Below are 19,341 nucleotides of genomic sequence, written 5' to 3'. Positions count from 1 at the left end.
AACAACAGACTGGTTCCAAATAGGAAAAGGAGTACGTCAAGGCTGTATATTGTCACCCTGCTTATTTAACTTCTATGCACAGTACCTCATGAGAAATGCTGGACTGGAAGAAACACAAGATGGAATCAAGATTGCCAGGAGAAATATCAATAACCTCAGATATGCAGATGACACCACCCTTATGGCAGAAAGTGAAGAGGAGCTAAAAAGCCTCTTGATGAAAGTGAAAGTGGAGAGTGAAAAAGTTGGCTTAAAGCTCAACATTCAGAAAACGAAGATCATGGCATCCAGTCCCATTACTTCAGGGAAATAGATGGGGAAACAGTGGAAACAGTGTCAGACTTTATTTTTTCTTGGTTCCCAAATCACTGCAGATGGTGACTGCAGCCATGAAATTAAAAAATGCTTACTCCTTGGAAGAAAAGTTATGAGCAACCTAGATAGTATATTCAAAAGCAGAGACATTACTTTGCCGACTAAGGTCTGTCTAGTCAAGGTTATGGTTTTTCCTGTGGTCAGGTATGGATGTGAGAGTTGGACTGTGAAGAAGGCTGAGTGCCAAAGAATTGATGCTTTTGAACTGTGGTGTTGGAGAAGACTCTTGAGAGTCCCTCGGACTGCAAGGAGATCCAACCAGTCCATCCTGAAGGAGATCAGCCCTGGGATTTCTTTGGAAGGAATGATGCAAAAGCTGAAACTCCAGTACTTTGGCCACCTCATGTGAAGAGCTGACTCCTTGGAAAAGACTCTGATGCTGGGAGGGATTGGGGGCAGGAGGCAAAGGGGACGACCGAGGATGAGATGGCTGGATGGCATCACTGACTCAATGGATGTGAGTCTGAGTGAATTCCGGGAGTTGGTGATGGACAGGGAGGCCTGGCATGCTGCAATTCATGGGGTCGCAAAGAGTCGGACACGACTGAGTGACTGAACAGAACTGCAAAGGCAGATATTTAATAAGAATTATTAACCATCATATTTTACCATATATATGGAAAATATTAACCAAAAATGCTAGAAAATTTGACTTCTAATTTGAAAATTCTATATAAAAGTTAATCTCCTTACTTTAAAATTATTCTATCTCAATCCTTTTAAAAGTAGACCTAATGTTCTCATATTTAGCTAGCAAAAACTAAGAAAGTATATTAAACTTATGCTCACTGAATACAAATATTAAATGTGCCCTCTCCTAATCACAAGTTAATATCAAAAGCCATTCTTTGCACACTTCACTAAAATAAAAGACTGAGCCAAATAGTGATGTAACTTTTCCTTATATCATCTAATTCGCCTTCTATGAATAAGTTATCTGTTTGTTGCATTGAAATGAACTAACTCTAGGACAGTTCAAAATTTATATTTATTTCAGAGTTAGGAAAGTTGCTATTACTGGGCACTAAAGGAATTTATATAAAATACAGATTGATATAGATAAAGATACATGGGCTTCCTTGGTGGCTCAGACAGTAAAGAATCCGCCTGCATTGTGGGAGACCTGGGTTGGATTCCTGGGTTGGGAAGATCCCTTGGAAAAGGAAATGGCAACGCACTGCTGGGGAATCCCATGGACAGAGGAAACACACATAGACACACATACACACACACACACACACACATATATATATATATATATATATATATATATATATATATATACACAACAAATAGCTGTGAATGGTGAGTATAAGATTCAGTTCAGCTCAGTTCAGTTCAGTCACTCAGTTGTGTCTGACTCTGTGATTCCATGAATCGCAGCACATCAGGCCTCCCTGTCCATCACCAACTCCCAGAATTCACTCAGACTTATGTCTTTCGAGTCAGTGATGTCATCCAGCCATCTCATCTTCTGTCGTCCCCTTCTCCTCCTGCCCCCAATCCCTCCCAGCATCAGAGTCTTTTCCAAGGAGTCAACTCTTCACATGAGGTGACCAAAGTACTGGAGTTTCAGCTTTAGCATCATTCCTTCCAAAGAAATCCCAGGGCTGATCTCCTTCAGGATGGACTGGTTGGATCTCCTTGCAGTCCAAGGGACTCTCAAGAGTCTTCTCCAACACCACAGTTCAAAACCATCAATTCTTCCACGCTCAGCTTTCTTCACAGTCCAACTCTCACATGCATAGATGACCACAGGAAAAACTGTAGCCTTGACTAGACGGACCTTTGTTGGCGAAGTAATGTCTCTGCTTTTGAATACACTATCTAGATAGGTCATAACTTTTCTTCCAAGGAGTGTCTTTTAATTTCATGGCTGCAGTCACCATCTGCAGTGATTTTGGAACTGCAAAAAATAAAGTCTGACACTGTTTCCACTGTTTCCCCATCTACAGTTGAGTTGTTTCAAATCCTGAAAGATGATGCTGTAAAAGTGCTGGACTCAATATGCCAGCAAATTTGGAAAACTCAGCAGTGGCCACATCACTGGAAAAGGTCAGTTTTCATTCCAATCCCAAAGAAAGGCAATGCCAAAGAATGCTCAAACTACCACACAATTGCACTAATCTCACATGCTAGTAAAGTAATGCTCAAAATTCTCCAGGCCAGGCTTCAGCAATATGTCAACTGTGAACTTCCAGATGTTCAAGCTGGTTTTAGAAAAGTCAGAGGAACCAGAGATCAACTTGCCAACATTCGCTGGATCATGGAAAAAGCAAGAGAGTTCCAAAAAAACATCTATTTCTGCTTTATTGACTATGCCAAAGCCTTTGACTGTGTGGATCACAATAAACTGTTGAAAATTCTGAAAGAGATGGGAATACTAGACCACCTAATCTGCCTCTTGAGAAACCTATATGCAGGTCAGGAAGCAACAGTTAGAACTGGACATGGAACAACAGACTGGTTCCAAATAGGAAAAGGAATACGTCAAGGCTGTATATTGTCACCCTGCTTATTGAACTTATATGCAGAGTACCTCATGAGAAACGCTGGACTGGAAGAAGCACAAGCTGGAATCAAGATTGCCAGGAGAAATATCCATAACCTCACTTATGCAGATGACACCACCCTTACGACAGAAAGTGAAGAGGAACTAAAAAGCCTCTTGATGAGTATAAGATTAAAGATAATAAAGATACAACCTGCTGATGGTTTACTGTCTACATTTCCAAAGATGACCTTATATCTCAGTTAAAGAAGGGCCCAATCAAGCTCAACACTCCTTAAAGACTCAGTGTATATTTGTGTTTTACAGATTCACAAGGGATCATATGCTTCAGACTTGCTTAGTCCTACCTTGGACCTGTTGTGGCAACCTTAAACAGTGGTAGCCCACAACTAGAGGGGAGTTATTTATAAATTTCACAGTGCCAAATTGATTGGATAAACACTGAGTCTCACTCAAATTGGCTTTGCTCACACAGACACAGCCTTTAAGTTGAGAGAAGAAAGTAGGTAAGCTAAACAGGCATAAGACAAAAATAAAGCTTTATGAGCTACACATGCATGTTTCCACACCTAGTAAAGTTAATACATTAGTTAAGTCTATCCAGCTGCAGCAGAATCAGGCATTCCCAGAAGATCCATGAACTTTGACACTCCTGAATTTGCAAAGATGATGTGCAAAACTTCATAAGTGAGGATTTCTAAATTTTCTGAAACTGCCACATAAAATGGTGATCCACAGACAAACCCTCATGGATCTTTTGGTCATATCTGGTTCTGTTGTCTTCATATTGACCCAGACATTACACCATGGAAAGGCACTGATCAGTTAAACCTCCAAAAGGCAACATTTCTATGGTTATTTCCTTTTTGAAAGTTAGATAACTGCTCTTTTTTTTTTATTAGAGTGAGACATGAATATGAAAATAAATGTAATCTTCATACAGAGGGCTAGAAAAGTGCATTAGAAAGACACAGAAAAACTCCAGTGGTCAAATTCAATTTTTATTTTCAGTCGTGTTTGCACTCCAATGAGACTCTATATTAATTTGTTTTGTCTATTTTCTTAGTACTAAATACTTTTAAATATTTTAAAGTATCTAAGCAGTTATGGGAATCCTACCAATTATGAATTACAAGTCCTGCTCTTATTTTCATATTTAGTCAATTTCTAAAATATCTAAATTTGGCATCAGAACTTAAATATTGATAAAAATGTTACCTAGAATACTTTGCAAATATTGATAGGTTATGATTATTGTACCAGTGTCTTAAAAACAGTAAAGTAGCAAGATTTAAAAACTGTATTATTGTACACTTTTAAAAAGGTAAATTATATTCACATTTTGTATTTTTAGAATATGCCCAACTTATACATTCTTTTAACAAGTAAACATACAAGAAATTGCTCACATTGTATATGTAAAATTATTAGTCCCTAAATACATAGTCTCAATAAACAGATTTTTACCCTATCATGAAGTAAGAAAAGTTTAACTTATTTATTTACATTACTTATATGAAAAGTATCAACAAAGGAGCTCATCCCCATCCAACCCTCTGGGATCACATATTAAGCAGTTGTAGAAACAAGTATGCTATTTACTGTACCTTGCATAGCAGTACTATCATGTGGAGTTCCAGCATTTTCTATTTCAATATCTGGAATCACAGTATCTGAAAGAAGTGACACTCAAGATTAAAGTATATTCTATTTTTCCTGACTCCATTTGAGTAAAAATTCTCAGCTGGCCAGGATCTTGGTCCTATAGTAAACATGAGACTTTGAGTGGCATTTTGATTTTTTTATTTATGTCAATATATTTTTAATGGTAGTGTTTAGAGAAACAGTGACTGAAACTTCCCGGCCTGGCCAGGCACTATAGTAACCACATGCATGAGTTATCTTGCAAAAAGTGGTCCTGGTAAGGAATGCAGAACTAACAAGCTACTACCAACTGGAAGAATTCGGGAAAGGTCAAAAGGAGAGAGAGGAAATACCAGTCCATATGTCCTACCAACCTCCTAGAATCCTTCTCACTAGAATCTATTTATCTTTGCTGAGTGATGTGCATGCCGCCAGAAAGGACCCTGAGTCAAGAGCGATTGGGCAGAGACAACTTGGAAACTAATCTAACTATCATAAAATCCAAGACTGTGAGCCACATGGCAAAGCAGTTCTCCTGTGTTCCCTTACCCTCCTGGTTTCCACCAAGGGGGCCCTATCCCAATAAAGTAACTTGTGCTTCCTTGGACAATCCATTGCCAAGTGTTAGGCAAGAGCTCACTCTTATACCCTGGAAGGGGTCCCCTTTCCTATAACAGTAAGAAGGAGGATTATAAACCTTAGCTAAATTCTACAACTGGGCATATATTTCCAGGTATATAGTAAATACTTCTGTATTCATTTTACTCTCTAGGGATAAATCTCAGGAAAATAATCTATCCATAAAAACCCCCTCAGACTATCAGGTAATATGCCCTGACTATGGAATAAGGAAAAAGTTAATATAATTACCCCATTCTTATGTATATTTTCCATTTGTGAAATGTGATAGATGATGATTATCTCTATGGTAAATGTACATGAACACTAAAACACAAACTATGATTTCTGGTCTTTATTTAGTACTGGCTCTTGGGGCCAAGAGATACATGAATTGTTTAAAACAAATAAACAAAAAAACTTGAGGAGAAGAAACAAGGAGATGGGTTTCTTACTTTCAATTTTAAATATTATTATTAAAAGTTATTCATATTCATGAAACACAGTTTAATATGTCCATTTCTGTATATAAATTACTCAGACACCCTTGGATAATATGATAACAGAAGCCTATGTATCATCCAATGTCATCAAGGATTAATGTGAGAAAGAAATGATTTGAATACAAGTTACCCACACGCTGTAAAGACAGACGCTTTTCCTTTATAACAGAGAACACTGGAGCTACAGCGGAATTCACATATGGGTGGATTTCAAATATATAAAAAAACTCAAGGGTCCTCAGAATTACATCTTCAGAGCTTCAAATAATGAGTGTACTGAACATTTGCTCCATTTCTGGTTGCCGTTGTCTAAGATGCTCCACAGTATGAGATATTGATGTATTATTATTTATCCTCTCTCTTCTGTGTCTCAAAGAGGCATGGCTGTCATGAGCTAATAATATAGTTCTGTATTCCTATTGATTGTGATGACAACGATTTAAGATAGTGACAGCAAAAAGGGAATTGAATTTTTAGGAGGTAAAAATATGATTGAACATTTGTATGGAATTCTCTATTCATTCTTAGTATATGGCACTTGAAGAAACAATCAGTTCATGCTTGTGTCATATCATGTATGGAATATGTGTCCATACATGTATAAAATTCTTAGGCTTATCCTTATTATATACACATATCAGTTAAATATACTGGCTGTTAATACGCTATGAAAGAAGAACTTGAATAGCCTATGAGATAAAATTATGTTATAGACTTTCATAATTTAAAACAGAATCAGAAAAATTTGGAATTAAGAGATTTTATGAGAAGCACCTCTTCTCATAGGAGCTCCAGTAATTTATTTAGAACATTCTTTTTCAGCCAGGCACTCTTGAAGCCCTCATCACTGATACAATCTGCATTAAAGGAACCAGCCTTCTAAAGCTCATTAAAATAAATGAAACATTAAAACAAACATTAGCATATTTTGACATGAATGAAGATAAAATGCATTTTAAGTGTAGGGAAGTTATCAATATTACTTCTGCAGAAACCAGGAGGACTTCCTGTTATTCCTAAGCTATTATATTTATATCTCCCAGAACAGGGATTATTTTGACAGATTTAATTAATGATCTAAAACACCTGGCTTCAAATTGATGTATTAATTGTGTGCTTAGTCACTCATTCATGTCCAGTTCTTTGTGACCCCATGGACTGTAGCCCTCCAGGATCCCCTTTCCATGGAGATTCTCCAGACAAGAATATTGGAGTGGATTGCTATGCCTTCCTTCAGGGGATCTTCTCAACCCAGTGATCGAACCCAGTGATTGAACCCAGTTCTCTTTCCCATTTGAGCCACTTGGGGAGCTATGACGTATTAATTGTTCCTGGACAAAGTCTCTCTCACTCCATCTCCCTCCTTCAGCCCATCCCCTTTGTGTACCCTGATTGTGAAGTTCCAATTCACACATTACCTTTCAACATCCTTAGTCCACTGTCACTAGTAGTGGCTTGCTTAAGTGCTTGCTCCACTTGCTCCCTGCACTTTGATTCAAATTCCAAGGCTTCTTGTAGTTTTTTCTTTGCTTTTTTCTCCTTCTTTAGGCGCTTTTGCATGGTAGCTAAAATATGGAAAGGGAAGTAGTTTTCAAAGACTTGGTCATTGAAATCAAGTTGCCAGTTTTGATAAATTATAAAAAATAGACACAGATTCAGGTAGATATATAAATGTATGATTAGCTTCTTTTGATTCCAGTTATCACTAGACCCAACCAAAGAGTACTCAATCATATAACTGATTTGTTATTGCTTTCATATCTCTAGTAAGTAAGCTCTATAATACACATGCATTTGTACAATGTTGTTGGTAGTACTGGAAAACTGTTTTCTACTTTCACTACATGAATTTAGTGATAACATGAAATATTTTATAAACTTGTTAAGAAAAGTATTCTTATTATTTATCAGGTTATTCCTATACATAATTAAAAATAGAAAAAAAAATCCTGAAAATATTTATTGAGTTTCAAACATAGTATTTTTTTTTTAAAACTTACAATGTCTAGGGTCTATTTCTCTGAGATATTACCTACTTTTAGGGGAAAATATCTATCTTTTTAAGTATATGCACATATCATCAGACTCTGCATCCCTCCATATATTTATATTTGAACCTATCTACACATTTTAAAGAGAATAATATTCAGCAATCATTTTGTTAAGCAATCTATAAAAGCACAATAGCATTTTTCATAAATAGTAAAGGAAATGAAGTGTTACAATTATAACTCAACTCTCAAGGCTTTATATCCTAACAAGAAAGTTTAACTGCCCTAATGTATAATTGTTACTATACTCCAAAACCTTGAAATCTGTGATAATTTCTCAAATAGAATTAGTGAACTTTAGTAATTATATTGGTACACAGCAGGGCTCTAACAGGGTTCTAAGCAAATCGACCTTCACATTCTTTCAAAATCAGTTTTTAAAAATTAAGAACATTAATATCATGGCAATAGAAAATTATTCAAGGAACATTAAGCAAAATTATAAATTATATGATATTTAAAAAGTTAAAATATATACATTTAAAATATTTCAATCACAGTAAACTGAATATGATGCTAATTTGAATTTCAATTGCTTTATCTCACATTTCAATGTCTTTTCATATAAATGACCTTCACAATTTGAAAAGAGTCAGTTACTCATCTAAATGTGTGTTTATTTCAGAGGACTAAGGTAATAAGATGAAAATCTTGAAATAAAGACACTGAGAATGTATGGCTCTTGTTCCATTTTTAATAAAAGGCTGATAAACAAGGATAAACATAAAAAAGATTTTACTATTATAATTGTACAATATTACATCTACTATGTCTAGGAATTTTTAAAAGAAAATAGATGTGGTATCAATTACAAAGATTGACCTGAAGAGTCTATAAGGAGTAAACAGAAATCAGTATAGGTAGATCCCTGAAAGTTAGATGCCAATTTTAATGTATGTAGTTTTTCATAAATCAATTTGTGAGTGTTAGTATATTAAACATATAATTATTTGGTTTTTGTTGTTGTTTAATCACTGTCATGTCTGATTCTTTTGAGACCCCATGGACTGCAACCTGACAGTCTTCTCTGTTCATGGGATTTTCTAGACAAGGATACTGCAGTGGGTTGTTATTTCCTCCTCCAGGGTATCTTCCTTATCCAGGGATCAAACCCATGTCTCCTGCATTGCAGGTGGATTCGTTATCACTGGGCCACCAGGGAAGCCCACAATTATTTGTTACTTTAGTATAAATAATTTTCCTATAAAAGAAATGTGCTTTTATGACTCTTAATCATAATAATTCATAATTGCCTTCTACTCTTTCACAGTAGCAGATTAGTCACCTTGCTTATTTACCTTATAAGCAGAGTACATCATGTGAAATACCAGCTGGATGAACCACAAGCTGGAATGAAGATTGTCAGGAGAAATTTCAACTGCTTCAGATATGCAGATAACACCACCCTAATGTCAAAAAGTGAAGAGGAGCTAAGGAGCTTCTTGATGAGGATCAAAGAGGAGAATGAAAGCTGGCTTGAAACTCAACATTCAAAAAACTATGATCATGGCATCTGACCTCACCACTTCATGGCAAATAGAAGGGGAAAAGTGGAAGCAGTGACAGGTTTTCTTCTTATGGGGCTGTAAAATCACTGCCAGAGAAGGCATTGGCACCCCATTCCAGTACTCTTGCCTGGAAAATTCCATGGACGGAGGAGCCTGGTAGGCTGCAGTCCATGAGGTCGCGAAGAGTCAGACACGACTGAACGACTTCACATTCACTTTTCACTTTTATGCATTGGAGAAGGAAATGGAAACCCACTCCAGTGTTCTTGCCTGGAGAATCCGAGGGACGGGGGAGCCTGGTGGGCTTCCTTCTATGGGGTCGCACAGAGTCGGACACGACTGAAGCGACTTAGCAGCAGCAGCATGTGGGTTGTAAATTTTCTCTCCCTTTTTTGCCTCTCCTTCATACTCTTTAACTCTTAACGTTTGGTTTGTGATCATTCTATAGATTAAGCAAAGAAAGGAAAGAAGCTAAAAACACAATAACCACTTGCTGCTGTATAGTATTTTATGGAAACTATAAGGAAGAGGTGGAAATTGGTTAAAGTAAAATTTCGAATTTTCTTCGATTTTGATACAAGCTAGTCTCATTATCCATGTCTGCAGATTATCAAATGTCTACCCATTGTTGGAAAGTTATTTCTATTTCTGAACAGTAGTTCTTCGTTCTCTCCCTTTTGTATGCATATGCTACCTTATTTCAGTCCTCTTCACCACTGTCTAGTTGAGGGCAATCTCCTTTTATATAGCTTCCTTGTTTCTAACATTACTCTAAGTCCCCTTCTAATCTATTCCCAACACTGGAGTGTTCTATCTAATTAAAATCAGGCCAGATCATTCCCCTGTTTATCTCTTAATACTTCCCATAACCTACAGGTCAAAATCCAAAGTAATATTTTCCATGATTAAAAATCTCCTTTATAATTTAGCCTCAACTTTCTGCATCATCTCTCAGCATTTACTTTATAAAAGTCAAAGCCACAGTAAAAAAAAAAAAAACCACACACACACACACACGCAAAAACAAAACATATAGTTCCCCATGTTTGAGGCTTCTTGCCTCCATGCTTGTGCTTCTCTGGTGGCTCAGTTGGTAAATAATTCATCTGCAATTTGGGAGACTTGGATTTGATCCCTGGGCTGGGAAGATCTTCTGGGGAAGGGAACGGCTACCCACTCCAGTATTCTGGCCTGGAGAAGTCCATGGACTGTGTAGTCATGCTCATTGGTGCAGAATGAACAAATCGCTCAGGTACTTTCATGCCCTTTCTTTCTTGGCTTAATGATTCTTCAAGACTCAGATTCAAGTGGCAGCATCAGAAAGCCTTCCTCAACCATCAAATCCCCAGAGCACCAAGTTGAATTAACTATCCTCTCTCTATATAAACATATATAAATACATCATTGCTCTTGTCACTTTGTCTTAAAATTAATTGATTGGTTGTGCTAGTCCTTTGAAATATAAATCTTTCAAGGATAGGAACTGAGTGTCATTTATCTTCTACCTTCAGAATCTAGTGCTTTTCTTGCCAAAGAGTAAGCATTTCATACATAAGGAATTTTTTTTTAATAGTGAAAGATAGTTATCAGTTTTTACAATCAATAGCTACACAAAAAATAAAAGATAATTAAAATTGCAAGCCATAATGGGAACATGATTAACAACAATATAAATAATTACATACAATCTTGGGTGTCAACAAATGGAAGTGCATACATGCACATGGTTTCATACGCCCAGCCAGTCTATGTCTTCTGGCTGGTGCATTTAACCATTTACATTTAGGGTAATTTTCCTAGGTAATTATATGAACCTGTTACCATTTTCTTAATTGTTTTGGATTTATTTTTCTGTAGGTCTTTTCCTTCTCTGGTGTTTTCTGCTTAGAGAAATTCCTTTAGCATTTGTTGTAAAGCTGGTTTGGTGGTGCTGAATTCTCATAACTTTTGCTTATCTGGAAAGCTTTTGATTTCTTCATAAAATCTGAGTAAGAGTCTTGCTGGGTACAGTATTTTTGGTTGCAGTTTCTTCCCTTTCATCACTTTAAGTATATTCTGCCATTCCCTTCTGGCTTGTAGAATTTCTGTTGATAAATCAGCTGATAGCCTGAAGGGAGTTTCCTTTTATGTTATTTGTCATTTTTCACTTGTTGCTTTTAATATTTTAACTTTGTCTATAATTTTTGTCAGTTTGATTACTATGTGTCTTAATGTGTTCTTCCTTGGGTTTCTTTGGTTGATTATTTCCTTTCCCACGTGAGAGAATTTTTCAGCTATTGTATCTTCAAACATTTTCTCAGGTCCTTTCTCTCTCTCTCTTCTCCCTCTGGGACCCCTATAACGTGAGTGTTGGTGCATTTAATATTGTCCCAGAGGTCTCTTAGGCTATCTTCATTTTCCATTCTTTTTCCTATATTCTGTTCTGGAGCAACGATTTCCACAATTCTCTCTTCCAGGTTATTTATCAGTTCTTCTGCTTCAGTTATTCTATAAATTCCTTCTGGTGTATTATTCATTTCTGTTTCTTTTTAGTTCTCCTAGGTTTTTGGTGAACATTTCTTGCATCTTCTGCATTGTTTGCCTGAGATCTTGGCTCATCTTCACTATCATTACTCTAAATTCTTTTTTTCTAAAAGGTTGCCTATTTCCACTTCTTTTAGTTGTTTTTCTGTTTTTTTTTTTTTTTCTTATCACTTCACCTGGGACATAACTTTCTGCTTTTTCATCATAATTACTTTCTATAATTTGGTTTTTGTTTTAGCCACTGTGAAACTGTGCTTCTTTTTGCTTCTTCTGTCTGCCCTCTGATGGATGAAGCTAAGAGGCTTGTGCAAGCTTCCTGCTGGGAGGGACTGACGATGGAAAAAACTAGGTCTTGCTCTGGTGGGCAAGGCCTTGCTCAGTAAAGCTTTAAACCAGTTACTTGCTGATGGGTGGAGTTGCATTCCCTCACTGTTAATTGTTTGGCCTGAGACAAGCCAGCCTTGGGGTCTATGAGTTCCATATCTAGGGTTAATAGTGAAGTCCATAAGGGTTTTAAGACAAGGGGGACATTCCTGGTCTAATGCTGCCAGTGCCCCCACCCCTGTGGTGAGCCCCTGTGAACTCACGCCTTCACAGGAGACCCTTCAACACTAGCAGGTAGATTTTGTTCAGTCTTCTGTGGGTTCTGACTATGTGGATCATAACAAACTGGAAAACTCTTAAAGAAATGGAAACACCAGACTGTCTTACCTGTCTCCTGAGAAACCTGTATGCAGGCCAAGAAGCAACAGTTAGAACACTGCATGGAACAAATGACTGGTTCAGGATTGAGAAAGGAGTATGACAAGGCTGTTTACTGCCACGCTGTTTGCTTAACTTATATGCAGAACACATCATGCAAAATGCCGGACTAGATGAGCTTCAAGCTGGAATCAAGATTGTTGGGAGAAACATCAACAACCACAAATATGCTGATGATACCATTCTAATGGCAGAAAGTGAAGAGAAACTAAAGAGCTTCCTGATGAGGGTGAAAGAGAAGAGTGAAAAACCTGGCTTAAAACTCAATATTAAAAAAAATTAAGATCATGGGATCCAGTCCCATCACTTCATGACAAATAGAAGGTGAAAAGGTGGAAGCAGTGACAATTTCTTCTTGGGCTCTAAAATCACTGGGGATGTTGACTGGGGACATGAAATTAGAAGACAATTGCTTCTTGGCAGGAAAGCTATGAAAAACCTAGACAGTGTGTCACTTTGCCAACAGAGATCCATATAGTCATGTCTATGGTCTTTCCAGTAGTCATGTATGGATGTGAGAGCTGGACAATAAAGAAGGCAGAATGCCAAAGAATTTATGTTTTCAAACTGTGGTGCTGGAGAAGACTTTTGAGATTCCCTTGTAAAGCAAGGAGATCAAACCAGTCAATCTTAAAGGAAATCAACCCTGAATACTCTTTGGAAGGACTGATGCTGAATCTCCAATAATTTGGCCACCTGAGGGAAAGAGTCGATTCATTGGAAAAGACCCTGATACTGGGAAAGATTGAAGGCAGGAGGAGAAGAGGGCAGCAAACGATGAGATGGTTAGATGGCATCACTGACTCAATGCACATGAACTTGGGCAAACTCCAGGAGATGGTAAAGGACAGGGAAGCACGGTGTGCTGCATTTCATGGGGTTGTAAAGAGTTGAACATGACAGTGACTGAACAACCTGTGGGCTCACTGCTCCTTTCCTCTGGGTCTTGGTATGTGTAAGATTTTGTTTGTGCTCCCCAACACTAGAGTCTCTTTTACTGCCAGTCCTGTGGAAGTCCTATAATCAAATCCCTCTGGCCTGCAAGGCTGGATTCCCTGTGGATTCTCAGTTCCTTTATAGATCCCCAGGCTGGTAATCCTGATATGGGATGCAGAATCTTCACAACATTGGGAGAACTTCTTTGGTATTATTGTTCTCCAGTTTGTGGGTCATCTACCTGGTGGGTATGGGATTTAATTTTATCATGATTGTGCCCTTTTCAGCAGTTCCAGGATATATCTGAGAATATTTCTATTACTACTGAAAATATTTCCAACACAATGTTAACTTTTTCGGTTATAGTGAGCTTGTTAAACTTACTTCTGCTTTGAAGCTCAACTGCCAGTTGTCTTTCAAGGTTTTCTCTAATTTCTCTCTCTCTATAGAGCTCCAGTCGCAGTTCCTTTTTTTCTTGTTGAATCTGCTTCTCTTGAATGTGAGCATTATCCAAAGCTACTTTCAGTAAACCCTGTCAAAGTACAGCAAATGACATACAGTTCATCTTATCTGTTTTAATTTCTCAAATGTGAAATAATTGATGTAGGTGCTAATGTCTTGTATTACATTTATTTTGTTTATAGAAATATTGTTGACCTGAATGTTGGTCAACAGAGTCTCCACAGAGGACAGACTATCAGCAAAAATGAATGGTCCAGGAAATCCAGAAGGCAGTGCCTGCCCAGGAGTCAGTTGGATCTTGTCCAAGGGTGACTTCATCATTGGAATTTGAACAGGTACCTTTTCTGCAAAAAAACAAAACTAATATCAGAAGGTTCATAAACTAATAGCTCAAAATTTTCACTATGTTTCCTTCACCTCTAATAGCATCTATAAAGATTTGTTTTAAAGCTAACTGATGGAAAACTCATAATTGGAAGCCATACCTATTTTCCACCTGACTCTAATTTCTCAAGAATAAATACTTCAGTAAAGAATCTGTGAAAATGAAGCAACATATACTGCTAACAGGCATAAAGTTTTTAAAAACAAATTTAAGATATCTTCATTACTATCTATAAATTAAATAATCCAATCATTTCTTAGTAAAACATAAATTGCCTTATATTTTTCTCTTTAAATGTATCTATATATCTATGTCTATATCCATCTCTCTCCATGTTTTAACACATTTATTGGAGTATAATTTACATATAATAAAATTCACCTGTTTCAATATATGCATCACTATTTTTTACATTGTACAACCATTACCCAAACTCTATTTCAGAATACCTCATTCACCCCCAAAATAATCCTTATGCCCATTTATATTAATCTCCTCTTCCACTTCAAGCCCCTGACAACTACTAGTTTTTGTCTCTATAGGATTGCCTTTACTAGGTGTTTACATAAATAGAATTGTACAGTAAGTGGTATTTTTGTCTGTCTTTTGCTTCAGTTCAGTTCAGTCGCTCAGTCGTGTCCGACTCTTTGCGACCCCATGAATCGCAGCATGCCAGGCCTCCCTGTCCATCATCATCTCCGGAGTTCACTTAGACTCACGTCCATCGAGTCCGTGATGCCATCCAGCCATCTCATCCTTGGTCGTCCCCTTCTCCTCCTGTCCCCAATCCCTCCCAGCATCAGAGTCTTTTCCAATGAGTCAACTCTTCGCATGAGGTGGCCAAAGTACTGGTGCATATATTTTTTGAGGTTCATCTATGTTGTGGCATGTATTGGTGGATTTTTTTTTTCCTTTTTATTGCTGAAAAGTTTTCTATTTCAAGGATATATTACTTTATGTTTAATCGTTCACTAGTTTAGGATCTGGACAGTTTTCCAGTGTTACCTCTCATTTTGAAGACTATTTCTTAAGAAAAAAATAATAACCTATGATGTAAAGCCACAAAGTGTATATTTTCTCTCCTTTTATTTGTATATTAACTTCTACACACTCATGACTTTAATGAGATTCCTTTAAAGCTTCATATGAAGAGACAAAAATAGAATTTTTGTCTAATAAAATGTATTAGTGCCAGGTTTGGCACAGATACATCTAATTACAAAAGGAGTCTTCTGTTACTTTGAGAAGCTAACTAATTGATTATCTACTTGAATTCTGGTAGAAAACCTTTTGTGTGAGATGTGTGAACCAGATAGCAAAATTTTCTCTGCAATTAGGAATTGGAGATTTTTTGACATATATAAAAACAAACTGCTACAGAGGTAATCATGGAAAGTAATCAAAGTCTGATATTCTTAAATGGCTTCTATAGCAGTGTACAGTGAATTGAATCACAGCACCTCAAACAAAATTATTATATTCACCAGTTTCTTTATTTCAGTAACTGAGCACATGCAGACTTTGAAAATATGCACATCTCTGGTCATAAAAAATTTCAGTGACCCTATATATATTGAGACTTATTCAAAAATTAAAAAAAAAAACTACACTTGAATCTAGACTAGAAATCTAGAATTTTCACATGGTTTGAAAACAAAACTCTACCTATTGGTTCTGGTCCTTGTAAGGATAGAAATATGGATTTGTCATAGACCTCATTTTTTAATTGTCCAAGCAGCCTATATACTTAGTGTGCAGAGTCTTGAACCCCATTGATTTCAGTCATCATGGTTTGCTGTGGGATTTCCTGTGTGGAAACCTGTGGCATACAATTGTGGGAACTTCTGTGGGATTACTTAATGGGATAGCATTATCTCTGAATGAAGTACTCTTATGTAGATCACCTTTACAATTTCTAATTTTCTAAAGCCTATAGAGATAAAAATTCAAACAATTATTTTAGAGAATAAAGTTTTACATTATTTGAATCCAAAATGTTACAGGGCATTTGAATATTTGTTTTAAAGAATTCAATAATATGGATAAAATGTGAATTTTATTTTTGCACAGGAAACTATAAGGAACATATCTATAGCATTGGTGCAAAGACAGAAATATAGATCAATGGAACAAAATAGAAAGCCCATAGACAAATCCAGGCACCTGTGAACAACTTATCAAACACAAAGGAGGCAAAAATATACAATGGAGGAAAGACAAACTCTTTTAACAAGTGGTGCTGGGAAAACTGGTCAACCACCTGTAAAAGACTGAAAGTAGAATATTTTGTAACACCATACACAGAAATAAAATCAAAATGGATTAGATCTCTAAATGTAAGACCAGAAACTATAAAACTCTTAGAGGAAAACATAGGCAGAACACTCTCTGACATAAATCACAGCAAGATCCTCTGTGACCTCCCAGAGTAATGGAAATAAAAACAAAAATAAACAAATGGGACCTAAATAAACTTAAAAGTTTTTGCACAATAAAGGAAACTATAAGCAAGGTGAAAAGGCAGCTTTTAGAATGGGAGAAAATAATAGCAAATAAAGCAACTGACAGAACATTAATCTCAAAAATATACAAGCAGCTCAATACCAGAAAAATAAACTACCCAAACAAAAAGTGGGCTAAAGAACTAAACAAACATCTCTCTGAAGAAGACATACAGAAAAGATGCCCAACATCACTCATTATCAGAGAAATGCAAATCAAAACCACAATGAGGTACCATCTCATGCCAGTCAGAATGGCTGCCATCAAAAAGGCTATTAAAAAAAAAATGCTGGAGAGGGTGTGGAGAAAAAGGAACCCTCTTACACTGTTGGTGAGAATGTAAACTGGTACAGCCACTACGGAGAATAGTGTGGATATTCCTTAAAAAGCTGGAAACAGAACTTCCAGCAACACACTGCTTGGCATACATACCAAGGAAACCAGAATTGAAAGAGACACATGTACCCCAATGTTAATCGCAGCACTGCTTAAAATAGCTAGGACATAGAAGCAACCTAGATGTTCATTGGCAGGCAAATGGATAAGGAAATTGTACATATACACAATGGAATGTGACTCAGCTATAAAAAAGAATGCATTTGAGTCAGTTCTAATGAGATGGATGAAACTGGAGCCTATTATACAGAGTGAAGTAAGTCAGAGAAACACCAATACAGTATATTAACATATATATATATATATGGAATCTAGAAAGATGGTCATGATGACCCTATATGTGAGACAGCAAAAGAGACACAGATGTAAAGAACAGTCTTTTGAACTCTGGGAGAAGGCAAAGGTGGGATGATTTGAGAGAATGACATTGAAACCTGTATATTACCAGATGTGAGATAGATGACCAGTCCAAATTCTATGTGTGAAATAGGGCATTCAAAGCCACTGCACTGAGACAACCCAGAGGGATGGGGTGGGGACAGAAGTGAGAGAGGGGTTCAGAATGCGGGTACATATGTGGCTGATTCATGTCAATGTATGGCAAAAACTACAATATTTTAAAATAATTATCTTCCAATTAAAATAAATAAACGTTTTTTTAAAAGGAACATATTCCCAGGAATTGCTTTTTAGTAAAATTAACAAATAATATTTTGAATCTAAATGCTCGATGCATGTGTTTTATAGAACTTGCTTATAAATTAACCCTAACTTCTTACAGAACTTGTCTTTCTTCCTTCCTTCTCTCCCTCCTTCCTTTCTTCCTTCTTTGTCAGTAGTAGCTTTGGAAGAGGCAAAGTATTCCAGAGAGAATGAACACAAATTCTGTGAACTATTTCAACTACAAGGTTTGAACACTGGAAATATCTCATTAAAAATCCAATTTATAAAATATGTCTTATATAGCAGCTGTAATATCTCAAAAGGCTTATTTCTCAACAACTAATGAAGCAATATTATGCTTTATTTACCAAAGTCTTGATTTAGCTAGCATTTTGTCTTCTGCATATGAGTGTATTAAGTGGATAGATAGAATGACTTCACAATGATCTATCAATATTAACAGTAGTTAGAGTTTCAACATATTTATATTGATGTTTATAAATCTTCAAGATGAATTTATGTAACCTCGTAGAAGATTTATTTTTACAAGATGAACCACTACAAAGTTAGAATGTTGACTTACTGATGATTCATAGATAACATAATGTTTCTCCTGAATAAATATTTTGTATCAAGGCAGAGTTCTTAAAAATACGGATTATTTGTCATTTCTTACTCTACACACACATATGTAACCTCAGTGGTCAGAATTGGAGGGGTATTCTATTAACAAAAATCTGAAAAGGGAAGCAGTAAATTAAGTATGCATAAAACAAAATTAAAACTATGTTAAAATCACTAGAAATCTTCTATTTGGAGATTAATGAAATTCCATTAAATTGGCTGAAAGGAAAGTTGCTATTGACTATGAAGACAGGTTGCATGGTCTATGGTTTGTAATGTTGCTGTACAGTAGATTGAAGCTTCAAAATGGTATTGCTCTTCTTTAAAGAGACAGACACAGCTGAATTAGGTGCTACTTGCTGCAGTGAGGATCAAATGCAAAAGAATCATATATCATCAGACCTAGTCAACACCAGGAAAATAAATATAAATATAAGAGGTATGCAGGCAATGATTCATTTTGATAATCTGGCCCAAGAGAGACACACAGAGACAGCACACAGATCTAAGCTTCTACTAAAAGACAAATGGGACACAGAGGGTGGGAACTGACATGACAGTAGAGCAGAGATCATATCGATTTTCAGCAGCAGTTTTCACATGGACGAGATAACCCTGGACTCTATTTGGCCCATTGTTGATATCCTATCTGTCCCACAAGCAATGTATTTCCTAGTCCTAGAAAAGGGCAATAAAAAGGAAGGATTCTATTTATGACTTCTTATGATTAAGTTTCTGTGCAAACCAAACACGCTTTTCCTGACCAAGGTCATATTGCATGTTAAGGTCCATAATAGCCAAATACTAGTTGAAGTGTATTATATTTTGGTGTATATAAGTGAAAACTGTCAAACCACTCATCATTTTTTTTTTTCTG

The 19,341-nt window shown here is 36.4% G+C and overlaps 1 protein-coding gene across 2 annotated transcripts in view; it reads right to left on the bottom strand.

Moving 5' to 3' along the window:
* Nucleotides 1-3,867: 3,867 nt before the first annotated feature.
* Nucleotides 3,868-19,341, bottom strand: part of DACH2 (dachshund family transcription factor 2) — a 676,785-nt gene continuing 661,311 nt past the window's right edge. For both annotated transcript variants that reach the window (XM_070290385.1, XM_070290386.1), the window contains 4 exons: nucleotides 14,090-14,238; nucleotides 13,817-13,964; nucleotides 7,071-7,217; nucleotides 3,868-4,560 (listed from right to left, as the gene is read on the bottom strand). In XM_070290385.1, coding sequence (XP_070146486.1) covers nucleotides 4,457-4,560; nucleotides 7,071-7,217; nucleotides 13,817-13,964; nucleotides 14,090-14,238 — 548 coding nt within the window. In that variant the 3' untranslated portion in view covers nucleotides 3,868-4,456. The remainder of the gene's footprint in view (nucleotides 4,561-7,070; nucleotides 7,218-13,816; nucleotides 13,965-14,089; nucleotides 14,239-19,341) is intronic.

Source organism: Ovis canadensis, chromosome X, assembly GCF_042477335.2.
Source record: "Ovis canadensis isolate MfBH-ARS-UI-01 breed Bighorn chromosome X, ARS-UI_OviCan_v2, whole genome shotgun sequence".
NCBI lineage: Eukaryota > Metazoa > Chordata > Mammalia > Artiodactyla > Bovidae > Ovis > Ovis canadensis.
The sequence above is the reverse complement of the archived record's forward strand: the minus strand, read 5'-3'. Positions and strand labels throughout refer to the sequence as shown.